The sequence below is a fragment of the Chelonoidis abingdonii genome, chromosome 23, assembly GCF_003597395.2.
Source record: "Chelonoidis abingdonii isolate Lonesome George chromosome 23, CheloAbing_2.0, whole genome shotgun sequence".
In the NCBI taxonomy this organism is placed as follows: Eukaryota; Metazoa; Chordata; order Testudines; family Testudinidae; genus Chelonoidis; species Chelonoidis abingdonii.
Window position 1 is genome coordinate 20,643,718 of NC_133791.1, and position 15,019 is coordinate 20,658,736.

General features: G+C 47.8%; 1 protein-coding gene across 22 annotated transcripts in view; it reads right to left on the reverse strand.

Annotated features, from left to right (window-relative positions):
- The window catches only part of EIF4G3 (eukaryotic translation initiation factor 4 gamma 3), a 499,287-nt gene that overhangs the window by 166,715 nt on the left and 317,553 nt on the right, over window positions 1-15,019 (reverse strand). For 17 of the 22 annotated variants that reach the window (XR_012654775.1, XM_075060289.1, XM_075060273.1 and 14 more), the window contains one exon: window positions 776-884. Coding sequence is in view for 21 of the 22 variants with exons in the window: in XM_075060289.1 (XP_074916390.1) it covers window positions 776-884 (109 nt within the window). In the remaining variant the exon portion in view is untranslated. The remainder of the gene's footprint in view (window positions 1-775; window positions 885-15,019) is intronic. The other 5 variants (XM_075060286.1, XM_075060283.1, XM_075060276.1 and 2 more) reach the window with 1 other exon arrangement.

Sequence of the window (15,019 nt, forward strand, 5' to 3'; positions counted from 1 at the left end):
ATTACCAATACACTTAATACTGCAGAGCACAGCACTTACATTATAAACCCAAGTTTTTAAGGGTTTCTAACTGGATGTAAAATTTAATTGTGGGAAGAAACTTGCATGCAGTGTCCAAGTCCAAGGATAATTTCTATTTTAAATACAAATTTTATAAATTGCATTCATATTTTTGTAGATAAGAAGAATTAAATTTAATCATTTTAAGACACTATTTTCACCTGTACAATTTGAAAATAGCTCTAAGTAGAAAGTGAAATTTGGAAAGCCTTTATTTCACACATTTGCACAATAGCAATAACAATTCTCTAATGTCTTCTATAGATGTACTGAGGATGCTGGCAGGACATGAACAAACAGCTCTACAGGAACCATTATGATGTGGTGGGTAAATGATATCTCTGTGGCTAAATATATGTTCAAATGATGTACTTGAGAAATTCCTCTGTCCCAGTGACCATTTTATTGGCAATAATTTTGCTGGTTTTGAAGAAAGGATTGTTTTGGAGGAGGAAAAAGGAGGTTCACACTACCAGCTGCTCTGGAACAATGTTTTGGAAGAATGAATTTTAGTGAAACAGTTTTTACCCAATTCTGCTTTGACAAATTGCAATGAATCTGTAAATAATAGACCAGCTTTGTCACAGGTTCAAAAGACAAGCTTCTATTTCTGGTGCTAGCCACCCTTCTTGCTTACAGGCTTATTAAAAGTCAGACTTATGAGAGAGGAGACAAATGACTAAAAATACCAGGGAGAAAATATACATTAACAAACCTTGCTTCGGGTCGCTAGTTGCAGTGACAGAGGTGCTGGCGGCAAGATGGGCATTCTCCACAGTCCCATAAACCACAGGGCTGTGCTCTGGCACCTGGCTGGACAGCTGCTGGGATTTGAAGTACAAAAAAGGGTGATAATGAGCATGCGAACATAAAAACTAGCAACATGGACACAAGCAAGCAAGAGGGGGAGACAAGAGTAGGGCGGGAGATAAAAGAAAAGCAAAAGGCAGTAAAAAAATAAACACAGACCAATTGAATAAATTCAAAAAGTACATGGGAAGGGGAAGAAGGAAAAAGGCAGCAGGAAAAGGGGGGAAAAAGACGATTACGATTAACAGCAAGAAAAGACAGCACAGCACAATCATTAACACACTTCATTCATCTATGTTTCCTCTAAGTACAGCAAAAATGCTCCTGGGAATAATTTTCAATAACTGGGGTACAATCAGACCTTCCCCCCGGTCCGCTCCCCCCCCACCAAAAGAAAAAAGCTGTGTAAAAGAACTAGCTAACTTCATTTGCAAATGATAAGCAATTTCAAAATTTTTTGATATTTTTTGATCAAATCATTAGAAAACATTAGAATTTGCAGAGACAACTGTATATATCAAAAGGCAAAATCTTCATGGATGTAAGAGCTAGCCACTCTGATTGACTATGAACTTGTTGGTTCAATAAAACCCCACAAAAACATTAATATTTGTAATCAAAATTTAGAAAAATAATCTCGATTGGATATATATTTGTGTGCACATGTATGCAAGATATCCAATATCTTTTACAAAAGAGGCTTATGTATTATACCCGTTGATTGATAATGAGATGAGAAAGAAAATGATTCTTCTTCACCCTCAAAGGTGAACAGGAATAACTGGTCCCTACCCAGTTTACAGCAGGACTGATAAAGGTTACATATTTTTAAGTAGCCAGATTAAAAATTTAGAAGTGGCCAGAAGGCCACTTGACCAGGACTGAGGAAATTCCAGGTACAGCTTATCTCACCATCGCCATCTATCTGATAGGACAAATATTCACTCTGGCAAAACATTCAAAGCAGATGCTCTTCTGGATTTGGGCTGTATGTGCGGAGATTACATAAAGCCACAAAAGCCAGCATCTCCCCTCAGAAATCTAATAGAAACTCTTTATGAAACTATAAATGACTATACCAAACCCACTCCAATTTTTCAGAGTAAGGCTCTTTTGCAAGTAACCGTGTAGATGGGTGGGGAAAGTGTTCCTATCAGTAAATCCTCCTTAAGGCACCAACCAGAAACCACACGGGGAGAAAAAAAGGCAAAAAATTTAACGTTCATCATTTAAAACGCCCATACTTTTGCTTTGCAATGAAGAATTAATAACTGATCCAGTAGATTCACAAGGTGAAGTTCCCATCCACACATCTACCTTCACTGACACCTCAGATGGGATACGCTAAAAAGCTGGGATCTTCAAAGGAGTGGGAGGGAGCTAAGTGCCCAACTTCCATTAAAATTAAATATCATTTGGGTATCTAACTCCCTTAAGGCTCCTTTGAAAATTGCAATGGAAGTGTAAAGAAAAATTCTTTCTCCAAATTCTTTAAGGTAGAAACCATCCTGGGACCTAGAAAAATCAAAGTAGTCTGGGAGAGATTCACTTTTGTCGTGTTTTCACATTCTGAATGTACAGCTGTGATGCAGTGTACAACTACAGAAAATAACGGATAGATGCATACACAAATCCACACAATCAAACACAGGTTATAATATTGAAAGGAAATTGTGATGTGTACACTACACTGCTGGAGTCTTCATTGGAAAGAGAGGTTTTGGGTACAGATTAATAAAATCTTCAGTAGTATTGAAAACTTCATCACATGAGTTTTACCTACTAAACTAAAGGCCATACCTCCTTACGGAAATGAGGGAGAAACTCAGATGCTTTCAGCAACACTAACTTTTGAGCTGACATCCTATTGGAAACTCACTTGGTCCCCAAGGAAGCATGTCACAGAAATTGGCTTCATACTCCAGTATGCCAAGTCTAGACCTACTAAATCCTGTGGAATTGTGAAGGAGCCTCTGCAGGCTACAGGACAGGTGTGGGGAAAATGTGATCTGGTGAGCCACTTGCTCCTCCCTTCTGTACTTCCTGGCCATTATGTTAGTATCTCTCTCCCTTTTCCAGCGGGACTAAAGAAGATCAAGCCTTTGTGAAGCTGCTGCTGCTCTTTTTGCATTATTGGTATACTGAAGAGATAATATTTGAGGTGTACACTTAAAAAAAATTCAGCAAATATCAATTTTTGGCTGCCATGTCTGACTATTATTGAAGATGAAACTACCGCCCTTCTAAATATTACATTATACACGCTTATCATTTAAACTAAAAAGCAGGAACAAGCAGTAAGAAATTACTGTTAAAAAAGTCAGACTAGTAAACAGACATACTGCAAAGGCAGCAAAGAATTCTGTGGCACCTTATAGACTAACAGACATTTTGGAGCATGAGCTTTCGTGGGTGAATACTCACTTCGACAGATGCATGTAGTGGAAATTTCCAGGGGCAGGTATATATATGCAAGCAAGCTAGAGATAACAAGGTTAGTTCAATCAGGGAGGATGAGGCCCTGTTCTAGCAGTTGAGGTGTGAAAACCAAGGGAGGAGAAACTGGTTTTGTAGTTGGCAAGCCATTCGCAGTCTTTTGTTTAATCTGAGGGGATGTGTCAAATTGCAGATGAACTGAACTCAGTAGTTCTCTTTGAAGTCTGGTCCTGAAGTTTTTTTGCAATTGACACCATGATCAGAAGTAAACAAAGACTATGAATGGCTTGCAACTACAAAACCAGTTTTCTCCTCCGGTTTCACACAGCAGCTGCTAGAAGGCCTGCATCCTCCTGATTGAACTAACCTCGTTATCTCTTAGCTTGCTTGCATTATATACCTGCCCTGGAAATTTCCACTACATGCATCTGAAGAAGTGGGCATTCACCCACGAAAGCCATGCTCCAAACATTGTGAGTCTTATAAGGTGCCACAGATTCTTTGCTGCTTTTATAGATCCAGACCTAACACGGCTACCCTCTGATACTGCAAAGGGAGAGCTAGTAGTTTCTTGGTACAGGTAAGTTTTCCGAAAAGAACTGTCAAAGCTGGCTAGACCCTGGTAAAAGCTGTATTTATACTGCAGCCAGGCTGCTGAATGAAAGCCAAATAAAAGACATTTTACAGATTAACTGATATTTCAGTAATGCTTTCCTCACTGTCTGCCTGGGTATCAGCTTCATTTAAAAAAAAAAGAAAAAAAAAAAAATCGTTGTAGAAAATAGTGGGGAGAATGGGACCAGAAGCACAGGAAGCCAAATGAGACTGGGAGAAGAACGAGGACATTTATAACTGTGAACAATTGGGTTAGGAAGGAACCATGTTTTTTAGAGGTTGGAAAGCACATTGTGGAATTAAAACCAATGTAAATTATACATAAAAAATAATTATATTAAAATAAATCATCCTCCAAAGGTGACAGCTTAAAATGCAATATTTACACAGGGCTCTAGCAGTAAACTACTCAAGTATCACTGTTATGACTTATGATGGTAAAAAATTCCAATGCAATTACCTTCCACCTTAGTTTGTTGTCCCAGCAAATATACAAGGCAAGAAGGATTTGGTCACCATTGGATGAGAGACTCTCTAGGAAAACCAGGTGTTTTTTGTTCGGTAAAGGGTGCTCTTCCTATAAGCAGGGATCCTAAGAAATCATTTGCCGTGGAAAAACACGGAATTTTGTTTAGAGAAACCTTGAGCTTTACTTTCGTGAAAAATAAAAACCTATATTACTAAATTTTATTGAAAGTCCCATGCATCTATTCAATGCATTCGACTCCACTTGTAGTTGATTTTTGCTTCCGGCGCATAGAAGTTACTCAATGTATAGGATTCATGTTAATGTCCCAAATTCACTTCAGCCTCCAGACATGAGTAATTAAGTTGATAAAAGATGCTGAAAACTTAAAATCACCCCTAGACCATGTCACTAGGCAGCCGTATCAAGCGCGAGTGCCCGCGGGTCAATCTGGGGCCAGTTTTGTTCCAACGTCTTTATTAATGATCTGGATGATGGGATGAATTGCACTTGCAGCAGTTGCAGATGACACTAAGCTGCACGGAGAGGGTAGATATGCTGAGGGTAGGGTAGGGTCCACGTGACCTAGACAAATTGGAGGATTGGGCCAAAAGAAAGCTGTGAGGTACAACAAGAAAGTGCAGATCCGCACTTAGGAAGGAAGAATCCTATGCACTGCTACAGGCTGGGGACCGACTGGCTAAGCAGCAGTTCTGCAGAAAAGTACCTGGGGATTACAGTGGATGAGAAGCTGGATATGATTCATCAGTGTGCCCTTGTTGCCAAGAAGGCCAACAGCATATTGGGCTGCATTAGTAGAAGCACTGCCAGCAGCTCGAGGGAAAAGACAATTACCTGTTCCGTAACTTCGAGATGTGTTGCTCAGGTGTATTCCACAGTAAGTGTGCATGCTCACCACATGCACCGGTGCCGGAAGTTTTTCCCTTAGCAGTACCTGTAGTGAGGGAGCACTGCTGCAACCCCTGGAGTGGTGCCTCTATATTGTGCTATAAGGGGACCTGCACACTCCCCCCACCCTCAGTTCCTTCTTGCCAGACAACTCCAACAGAGAGGAAGGAGGGCGGGATGTGGAATACACCTGAGCAACACATCTTGAAGAACGCCAGTTACAGAACAGGTAACTGTCCTTTCTTCGAGTGACTGCTCATGCGTATTCCACAGTAAGTGACTCCAAGCTATATCTGATGGAGGTGGGTAGGAGTTTAAAGGTTAGCGGGACGGACTACTGCCCTACCAAACCCGGTGTCATCCCATGCTTGGGAGACGATTGCATAGTGCAACGAAAAGGTGTGGACAGAAGACCATGTGGCAGCTCTACAAATGTTCTGAATAGGGATGTGAGCTACATAGGCGGCCGACGAGGCCTGAGCTCTCGTAGAGTGCGCCTTCGAGGCCATCGAACGGGCCACTGTATCTGCTGTGTCTGAAGCCGCCTGAAGAGCTGCTTTTGCCGCTGCCGGCTCTTTCATCGACCAAAGCTCTGAACTCCCTCTTGTCCCTTTCCTGGAGAAGGAGTTTAAACTTTAGCAGGGACCCCTCACAAATTAAAATGATATCGGCTCAGTAGGGCTTGGTGATTTTACACACTGAGCTGGAACTGGCAGATGAATAAATCTTCCTGCTGAAGGTATCCAGTCTTCTGGCATCTTTGTCCTTGGGGGTGGGTGCGGATTGACCAAGTCTCTCCTGGTGGTTTACAGACTCCACCACCAGAAAGTTGGGTGCTGGGTGAGAGTACAAGTATTCATGCCCCTTTGCTGGCACAACATACTTTCTCTCTGCCTTTTTTGAAATCGGTGTCAAGGAGGCCGGGGTTCGCCAAAGTGAAGTTGATATGTTGGCCATCCCCTGGCTGAGGAGGACAACATGTTGAACAAGGTGTCCGACGGCTCCTCCATCTCCTCAGCCTGAAGCTGGAGATTCAAAGCCACCCACTTAAGGAGTTCTTGTGCGGCGCCGCTGGTTTGGTACCAGTTGACTTTTCCTGGTGCCGAGGCGGGGACGTAGAGTGCACCTGTGATGCCCAGGCCACTGAACTGGGTCTCGCCAGTGCAGGTACTTGGGGCCACAGTGCCCACTGACACCATTGCCCTTGTCAAGGTGCCGCTTGCCACTGACCCGACTGGAGACCAAGCGGAGCTGCTTGATTGTGGGGGGCGGCGTGGCCCGGGAATGGGTGGCTGGATGCTGAAGTCACTGAGGAACGCACAGTGCCATATGGCCGTGTCGGTGCCGACTTTGAGATTTAGACCTCGATGACGACCACGTGTACCCGTCGGAGGTACTGCTTCTAGATTCCCCCCGGTGACCCTGGCTACGACGCCTGGGTGCCGATGAAGGTCAAGGGACATTCCGAGCATGACATCTGTCGGAGTGAATACTCGAGTCTGAGCATCGGTGCCAACAGCATCGAGACCTGCTCCTATAGCTTCAGGGGGAAGAAGAGCATCGACATCTCTTGTCTCGGTGCCTGCAACCTCTGTTGGAGGACCCTCGAGACTCCCTCTCTGGCGAAGTGGAAGCCTGGTGCGGGCTCCGGGATGGCCCCTCGGAACGGGTAGTTATCTCGTCCTTGGAGCGGGTACTATGCCGGACTGGGGAGGGTTGATGGGCTCCCAGCAGTGGCTTCTCTCGGGATCGGGGGCCCGTCTCAGGCGGTGCACCCGGCACCGGAAGGGCGAAGATATCACACGCTGCCTGTGCTGCCTCCGGCATCAACGGCATTCTCAGTGCAGGAGAGGCATGTGTGGATGGGACCGCACTACTTCGCTCAGTGCGAGTCGGAGGTCTGGGTCCCGAGGGAGATCGTGGGCTGCCGAACTCGGGTCCGGCCTCACCCCGTCCTTCTTTTGTTGCCACTGAGTCTTCCCTTGCTTCTTGGCAGGGGAGCTGTGCCAACTGGTGGATGGAGCCTCGCTTTGCATCAATGACGTGGTGCCTGGTGTGGAGTCAGGTCGGCATGCCGGAGCCAATGCCGACTCCATTAGCAGGGCCCGGAGTCGGATATCTCTTTCATGCTTTGTTCGAGGTTTGAACGATTTGCAGATTTTGCAACGCTACTTATGTGAGTCTTGTCCAGACAGAGAAGGCACTGACAGTGTGGGTCACTTCTGGGCATAGAACTGTGACAGGAGTCGCACGACTTGAAGCCTAGGGCAAGGGGCATGCCCCGAGCCAGACAACTAACTAGAAAAGACGATCTATGAAGAAGAGTTGTACTACTAAGGCTAGAAGCACTTCAGCAGAGCTGGTGCACGAAGTTCCGACTATCTTCACTGGCGGCAAGAAGGAACTGAGGGTAGGGGGAGTGCCCAGGTCCCCTTATAGCGGAAGATAGAGGCGCCATTCCAGGGGTCGCAGCGGTGCTCCCCACTACGCGTACTGCTAAGGGAAAACCTTCTGGCACCAATGAACGTGGCGAGCACATACACTTACTGTGGAATACACGTGAGCAATCACTCGAATAAATAGTGATTATTCCCCTCTATTCGGCACTGGTGAGGCCACACCTGGAGTATTGTGCCCAGTTTTGGTCCCCCCACTACAGAGGGGATATGAACAAATTGGAGAGAGTCCAGCAAAGGGCAATTAAAATGATTAGGGGGCTGGGGCACATGATTTATGAGGAGAGGCTGAGGGAACTGGGGTTATTTAGTCGGTAGAAGAGAAGAATGAGGGGGGATTTGATAGAAGCCTTCAACTACCTGAAGAGGAGTTCCAGAGAGGATGGAGCTAAGGTGTTCTCATTGGTGGCAGATGACAGAACAAGAAACAATGGTCTCAAGTTGCAATGGGGAAGGTCTAGGTTGGATATGAGGAAACACTACTTCACTAGGAGGGTGATGAAGCAATGGAATGAGTTCACCAGGGAGGTGGTGGAATCTCCATCCTTAGAAATTTTTAAGGCCTGGCTTGATAAAGCCCTGGCAGGGTTGATTTAGTTGGGGTTGGTCCTGATTTGAACAGGGGGTTGGACTGGATGACCTCCTGAGGTGTCTTCCAACCCTAATATTCTATGATTCTATGCAAATTTCACATTGACAGTAGTGTGCTGTCCTGTACGCAGCACAGCTGTAGATTACATTCAAAGGCAGACACTTGTAGAACACATGGAAAGCACTAAACATAAACTGAATGAAAAGAAACAAAAACAAGAGGCTGAAACAGCAGTGCAATCAACAATAAAGAAACAATGCACTTTGACTGGATCATTCCAGGGTTTTCATGCATTTAAATTTTTTCCCCCCTGAAAATACAGAACACAGACATAGAAGTATTTGGCAGATGTAAGAAATACAAATTGCAATTCTATTAATTTATTTTGATTGATGGCACTGGTAAGCGTCAAAGTTGCTTAAAAATTGTAAATATCAATAAAACATTCAACTGATACCTATATATATATAGGTTCAACTGATACCTATATATATATATTGTCATTAGAGAAATTAAAGTTCAGCATTTCATTTTAATTGCAGAAAATCAGGGATTTTTATTGGAGAATTTTGGGTTTTTTATCACAGAAAACTAGGATCCCTGCTTAGAAGTCTGCACTGAACCTAAGCCTCAGCCTGTAACAAATTAATTGAACCTCACAAGTGACAAGATGCACCAACTGTAGTATCCCCATATCACAGATGAGGAAATGGAGGTACGGAGAGGGGAAGTAACTTGGCCAAGATTGCACATCGAGTCAGTGGCACATTTGGGAAGAAAGTATCGAGGATAGTCATATTAGTCTGTATCCACAAAAACAATAAGGTGCCACCAGACTCCTCCTTGTTTACATCTGGGAAGAGTTTCTATCCTCACACCCGGAACCCTGTTCTACACACTAACTAAACCATGTTACATTAGTTGGAATTTGGGAATTACATTCACTCTACATCCCTTCTCCTTGCAGTTTCAATTGAAATACAGTATTCTGCACTTCCTGTCCTAAATCATCATCTAGTACAGGGGTGGACAAACTACAGCCCTCAGGCCGCATCTGGCCTGATGGCCGTTTTAATCCGTCCCTCGAGCTCCCGCTGCAAAGTGAGGTCTGGGGCTTGCCCTGCTCCAGCATTCCAGCTGGGGAGCAGGGTCGGGGGCAGCTCTGCGTGGCTCCCAAAAGCAGAGGCATGTATCCCCTCTGGCTCCTAAGCCAGGGGGCTCCACTCTGCATACTATCCTGCCAAGCGCCACCCTCACAGCTCCCATTGGCCGGAAACCACGGCTTATGGAGCTGAAGGGGCAGCACCTGCAGACTGGGCAGTGTGCAGCAGATCCGTCTAACCATGCCTCCGCATAGGAGCCGGAGGAGGGATGTGCTTCTGCTTCTGGGAGCCGCTTGAGGTAAGCACCAGCCTGAGCCTGCACCCTGAGCCATCCCCACTCCGCACCTTAACCCCTTGCCCCAGCCCTGATCCCCCTCCCTGCCTCCAAATCCCTCAGGCTCAGCCCGGAGCATCCTCCTACACTCCAAATCCCTCATCCCCAGCCCCAACCCAGAGCCTGCACCCCCAGCTGGAGCCCTCCCGGATCTAGTATCGGAACAATGGGTAAACAGTTGCAATGCTGTCTTAGACATTGCTGAATTTCATTTATGTGATTCCTACTGTGGCAAATTGCCGGTACTGTTCTGCTGGGTCTCGAGCTTTCTCTTCTCTGGGGTAGGTTCAGGGTGCTATTGCTTGCCTCTGAACCAGTTCTTAATCATTCCCCTAGTGTCCTTGGAGGAGGGGAGTGGAGAGGGAGGGACCTGGGCCCGCCCTCTACTCCAGGTCCCAACCCAGGGGCCCTGGGGTTGTGGTGAACCACTTGACTAGCGGTTTCTTCCCCTGGGTTACTTCCCTCTCATACCCGTCAGCTTGTGAAGGGCTTCTCGCCTCTCTTCTATACAAGCCTGGTGCCCCTTACCTAGGGTTTCTGTTGGGCTTCCCAATCCACCGCAGCACTCCTCCAAACCTTCTATTTCTCTCTGGACAAACTCTTCTCTTCTGCAATCTGCACTCTGCTCCAATCCAACCTTTCTCCTTCAACTACCACCCCCTGTCTGACTGAAGCAGGGGTTTATATCCCATGACTGGAGTCAGGTGCTCTAACTGAAGTCAGGTGCTCTAATTGGAGTCAGGTGCTCTAACTGGAGTCAGGTGCTCTAAGTGAAGTCAGGTGCTCTAATTGGCCACAGCTGTTCTAGTTAATCTAAAGCAAACCTTCCTCCCTTGGCAGGGAATAAGGCCCCCTGCTAACACTCTTACGCTGCCTTCTGGCCATGCTGTATCACACTACATATACAGGACCAAATTTATTTCCCCCAGTGTAAGTCCACTTAGGCCTGGTCTATACTACAAAGTTAGGTCAATATAAGCCACCTTGCGTCGACCTAGTGGTGCATGCGTCTACACTTAATTATTCTCCCACTGACGTAAGCTATTCATTATGTCAACATAGCAACACTAACCCCTTGAGCGGCGTTGAGCCATGGTCAATGTACAGGGGACAACACAGCATGTATGTAGACACTGCACTTCCTATGTCAACCATAACAGTCCTCCAGGCAGCTGTCCCACAATGCCCAACACTGACTGTTCTGGTCACAATTGTGAAAAGATGGTTACTCACCTTTGTAATTGTTGTTCTTCGAGATGTGTTGCTCATATCCATTCCAGTTAGGTGTGCGTGCGCTGCGTCACGTTCGTCGGAAAACTTTTTACCCTAGCAACACTTGGCGGGTTGGCTGGGCGCCCCCTGGAGTGGTGCCGCTATGGCACCGGATATATACCCCAGCCGACCTGGCCATCCTTCAGTTCCTTCTTACCACTCGTGTCGGTCGTTGGAACAGTGGAGTGTGGCTTAGCTGACCTCCACCTTCCCTAGCTACTCGTAGTTTTTCTCGTCCTGGCTCCAGGTCTCCAACCTACCACCCGAGCTACAATACACCATCCAGGACTTACCCTTTGATGGCAAGGGTTTGTTCTCGGAGAAGACTGACCTGGGTTGCAGAGTTTAAAAGACAACAGGGTCATCATGCACTCGTTGGGCATGCATACCCCCATGACCCAACGTAGACCCTTCCGGCCTCAACCCCACTGCCCGTACTTTGTGCCCCGGCACAGGCAAGACTTCAGTAGAAGGTGCGGGCTGGGTGGCCGTAGATGCCAGGCCGGGCCCCAAGGGGGTCAAAACCACAGGCCCCCAAAGGCACCTCCGGAGCCTAAGTCTAACTTTTGAAGGTGCACAGGAGGACGGCGTACCAGTTTCAAGACAGGATCCTTCTCCTCCCTTCTCCAACCGTCTCTCCTACTTCCTCCCAGCGTGGTCCCAACTGACCTCAGATCTCTGGGTCCTACGCACGGTGAAACAAGGATACCACCTCCAATTTGTTTCATCCCCGCCTTCCCACCCCCTACCCAGTCCCTCTTCAGGGATCCCTCTCACGAGCAAGTCCTCTTACAAGAGGTGCAGTCTCTCCTCACCGCAGGAGCAATAGAGGAGGTACCATCAGACGAGAAGGGGAAAACCGCGGGTTTTAACTCGCCTACTCTCTCCTTGATTCCCAAGTCCAAGGGAGGCCTCAGGCCTAGTTCCTTAGACCTGGGGCGCGAAGCCTCAACAAGTTTATGGTGCATAGTTGTTGGAGAGTTCCGCACAGGATCTCCCTGGGGACAGCATCCCGTCCTTGGATCCTTGAGGACTGGTATGCGCCTCAGTACATGAAGGAAGCATTAACCTTCCACATCGCCACTCTTCCCTCCGCCACAGGAGGATTATCTCCTTTTGTAGCGCCAATAACCAGTCTTTACTTCCAATTTACTGCATAGCTTTCTACTCCCTTTGGCCCTCTCCACACCCAAGGGGTGGTTACGAAAGTGGCATGGCATGGCGATCGCGCCTAAGCCGCGGCTGCCCCGGCGAGCAGTATACACTGTTATTCTCATGGGTATCTGGGACGACTGCTATAAGGGAACCTCCAGACTTCGGTCCGACGAGCATCTTGGGGGCAGGTATACACGGACCTAATTCTCCTCGTTGGGAGGCTGACTCCGTCAAGTCGTGAAAATCTACCTGGTCCCCACACAAAGGCTGACTTACATAGGGGTCAACCCTTGGACTGCGGACCTCAAGCCAGAGTCCTAACTCCCTCAGCCCACGTTCCAGGCGATTGTGACGATCATTCTCGAGGTCTGCAGCGTCCTCCACACCACCTCGGTCTCACGTGTCTCGGCGTACTAGGTCCCACATGGCCGCATGTACTTATGTGACCAAATATGTTCCAAAGAGAGTTGTGGATACCTTCAAACGTGGTCAATTTAAATCGTTTGCAAGTCTGGGCAGCTGGACCCAATACAGACATTCTGGTGACCAGTTCCCCAAGCACCTTCGCTCCCTTGACACTGGTGGCTAACTTCCTCCCTGGTGTGTGCAGGGCTACCGTTTCCATCCACCACAGCCTCACTGTCCTAACGACAGATGCGTCATCTCTCGGTTGGAGGGCTCACCTAGCGGTCACCTCATATCAACAAGGGCCTTTGGTCATCGTAGGAGCTGACGCTCCACATAAACGTTCCGAGAGCTGAGAGCAGTCCACCCTCACGTGCCAGGCGTTCCAGCAACATCTTCAACGGCCGTTGTGTCTCAGTGATTTTACAGACAACACATACTTGCCATGTATGTATATCAACAAACAGGGAGGGGACTCGCCTTCTCCCTGTGTCAAGAGACACATCGACTCTGGGACTTCTGCATAGCCCACTGTGATAACGACCTCGGTGGTGTCCTTTCTTCCAGGGGTTCGGAACATTCTGGCCAACATCAGCTGAGCAGATCCTTCCTCTGTCAACGAATGGTCGATAAGACCAGACGTATATTCATTTCGATGCACTTCCAGATGGTACAATGGGGGTTTTCCCCTCATAGACCTGTTCGCCTCTCGCGAGACGCAGGAACAGAGAAGTGCCAGTCACCGTTCTGCTCCTTCCAGGGTCTTTCACCAGGGGTCGATTACGGAACGCATTCCCTCATGTATCGTGCGAGGCACCACCTGCCTCTATGCCTTCCCACCATTCCCTCTGGTTCACAAGGTCTAATAAAACTCCGCAGGGACAGAGCGCATCTAATTCTGACTTGCGCCAGTGTGCTCAGACAGCACTGGTACACCACCCTGCTTGACCTGTCCATGGCCAGCCCCAGTACCCTGCCACTCCTCCAGACCTCATCAACGCAGGACCACACGGCAGTCTTCGCCACCCGGACCTGCAGGCCCTTCACCTCACGGCGTGGCATTCCTGCATGGCTGAACACATCAGAGTTACGCTGCAATGTTCCACTCCGGTACAGCATATTCGTTGCCTTAGTAGCAGAAAGCCTTCCACTTGGTCGCACGTACCTGGCCAAGTGGAAACGTTTCTCCTTGCTGGTGTACAAGGCACCTCGGAACGTTACTCCTTGCTGAGGACCTCGATTCCTGTTGTTCTGGACTACCTTCTGGTCTCTTAAGCAACAGGGCCTGCGCGATAATCTTCTCTGAGGGTGCACTTTGGCGGCTATCTCCAAACATTCCATCCTGGAGAAAGTGGCCACTCCGTGTTTTCCCACCCCTTAGGATCATCAAGATTCCTTAAGGCGGCTTGGAGAGCCTCTACCCCCCAGTAAATTCCGCCCTGCCCCCACCTGGGACCTCAACTTAGTCCTAAGCAGACTTTATGCATCTGCCATTTTGAGCCATTGGCGGACTTGCTCGCTCCTGTACCTGTCGTGGAAGACAGTCTTCCTAGTGGCCATGTACATCGGTCAGAGAGGGTTTCCGAAAACTTCGGCGTTTACACGTGCAAAAACCCGCCGTATACTGTCTTTCCCGAGGACAAGGTACAGGTTGCGACCTCCACCCGGCGTTTCTCCCTGAGGGTAGTGTCGGCCTTCCATACCAACCAGGACATCTTCCTTCCTGGTCTTCGCTTCCAAAGCCTCACTCTTCTCGACTCCTGGGAGCAGCAGTTCAACTCCTTAGAATGCCCGTAGGGCACTTGTTTTTTTATATCGAGCCGGACAAGCCCTTCCGGAAAATCCCCCCCACCTGTTCATGGCAGTTGCTGAACGGATGAAAGGTCTACCGGTCTCCTCCCAGAAGGATCTCCTCTTGGGTATAACGGTGTGGACATTGCATACGCACATGCTATGAAACCTGGCTTGTGTCCCTTTCGGGCCACGTCACTGCGCATTCAACTAAGAGTTCAGGCTTCATCAGCCGCTTTCCTGGCCCACGTGCCTATCCAGGAGATATGCCGCGCAGCAACCTGGTCATCGGTCCACACCTTTGCTTCGCACTATGCTCTGGTCCAACAGTCTAGAGATGATGCAGCCTTTGGTGCAGCGGTTCTGCACACTGCCACATCTCACTCCGACCCCTCCACCTAGGTAAGGCTTGGGAACCTAACTGGAATGGATATGAGCAATCACTCGAAGAAGAAAAGACGATTACTCACCTTTGTAACTGTTGTTCTTCGAGATGTGTTGCTCATATCTATTCCAAACCCACCCTCCTTCCCCACTCTCGGAAGTCTCCTGGTGCCATGGAGACCGGAAGCCCTGATTTTAAAACGCTTGAGAATTTTTGAAATGCCTTTTCCT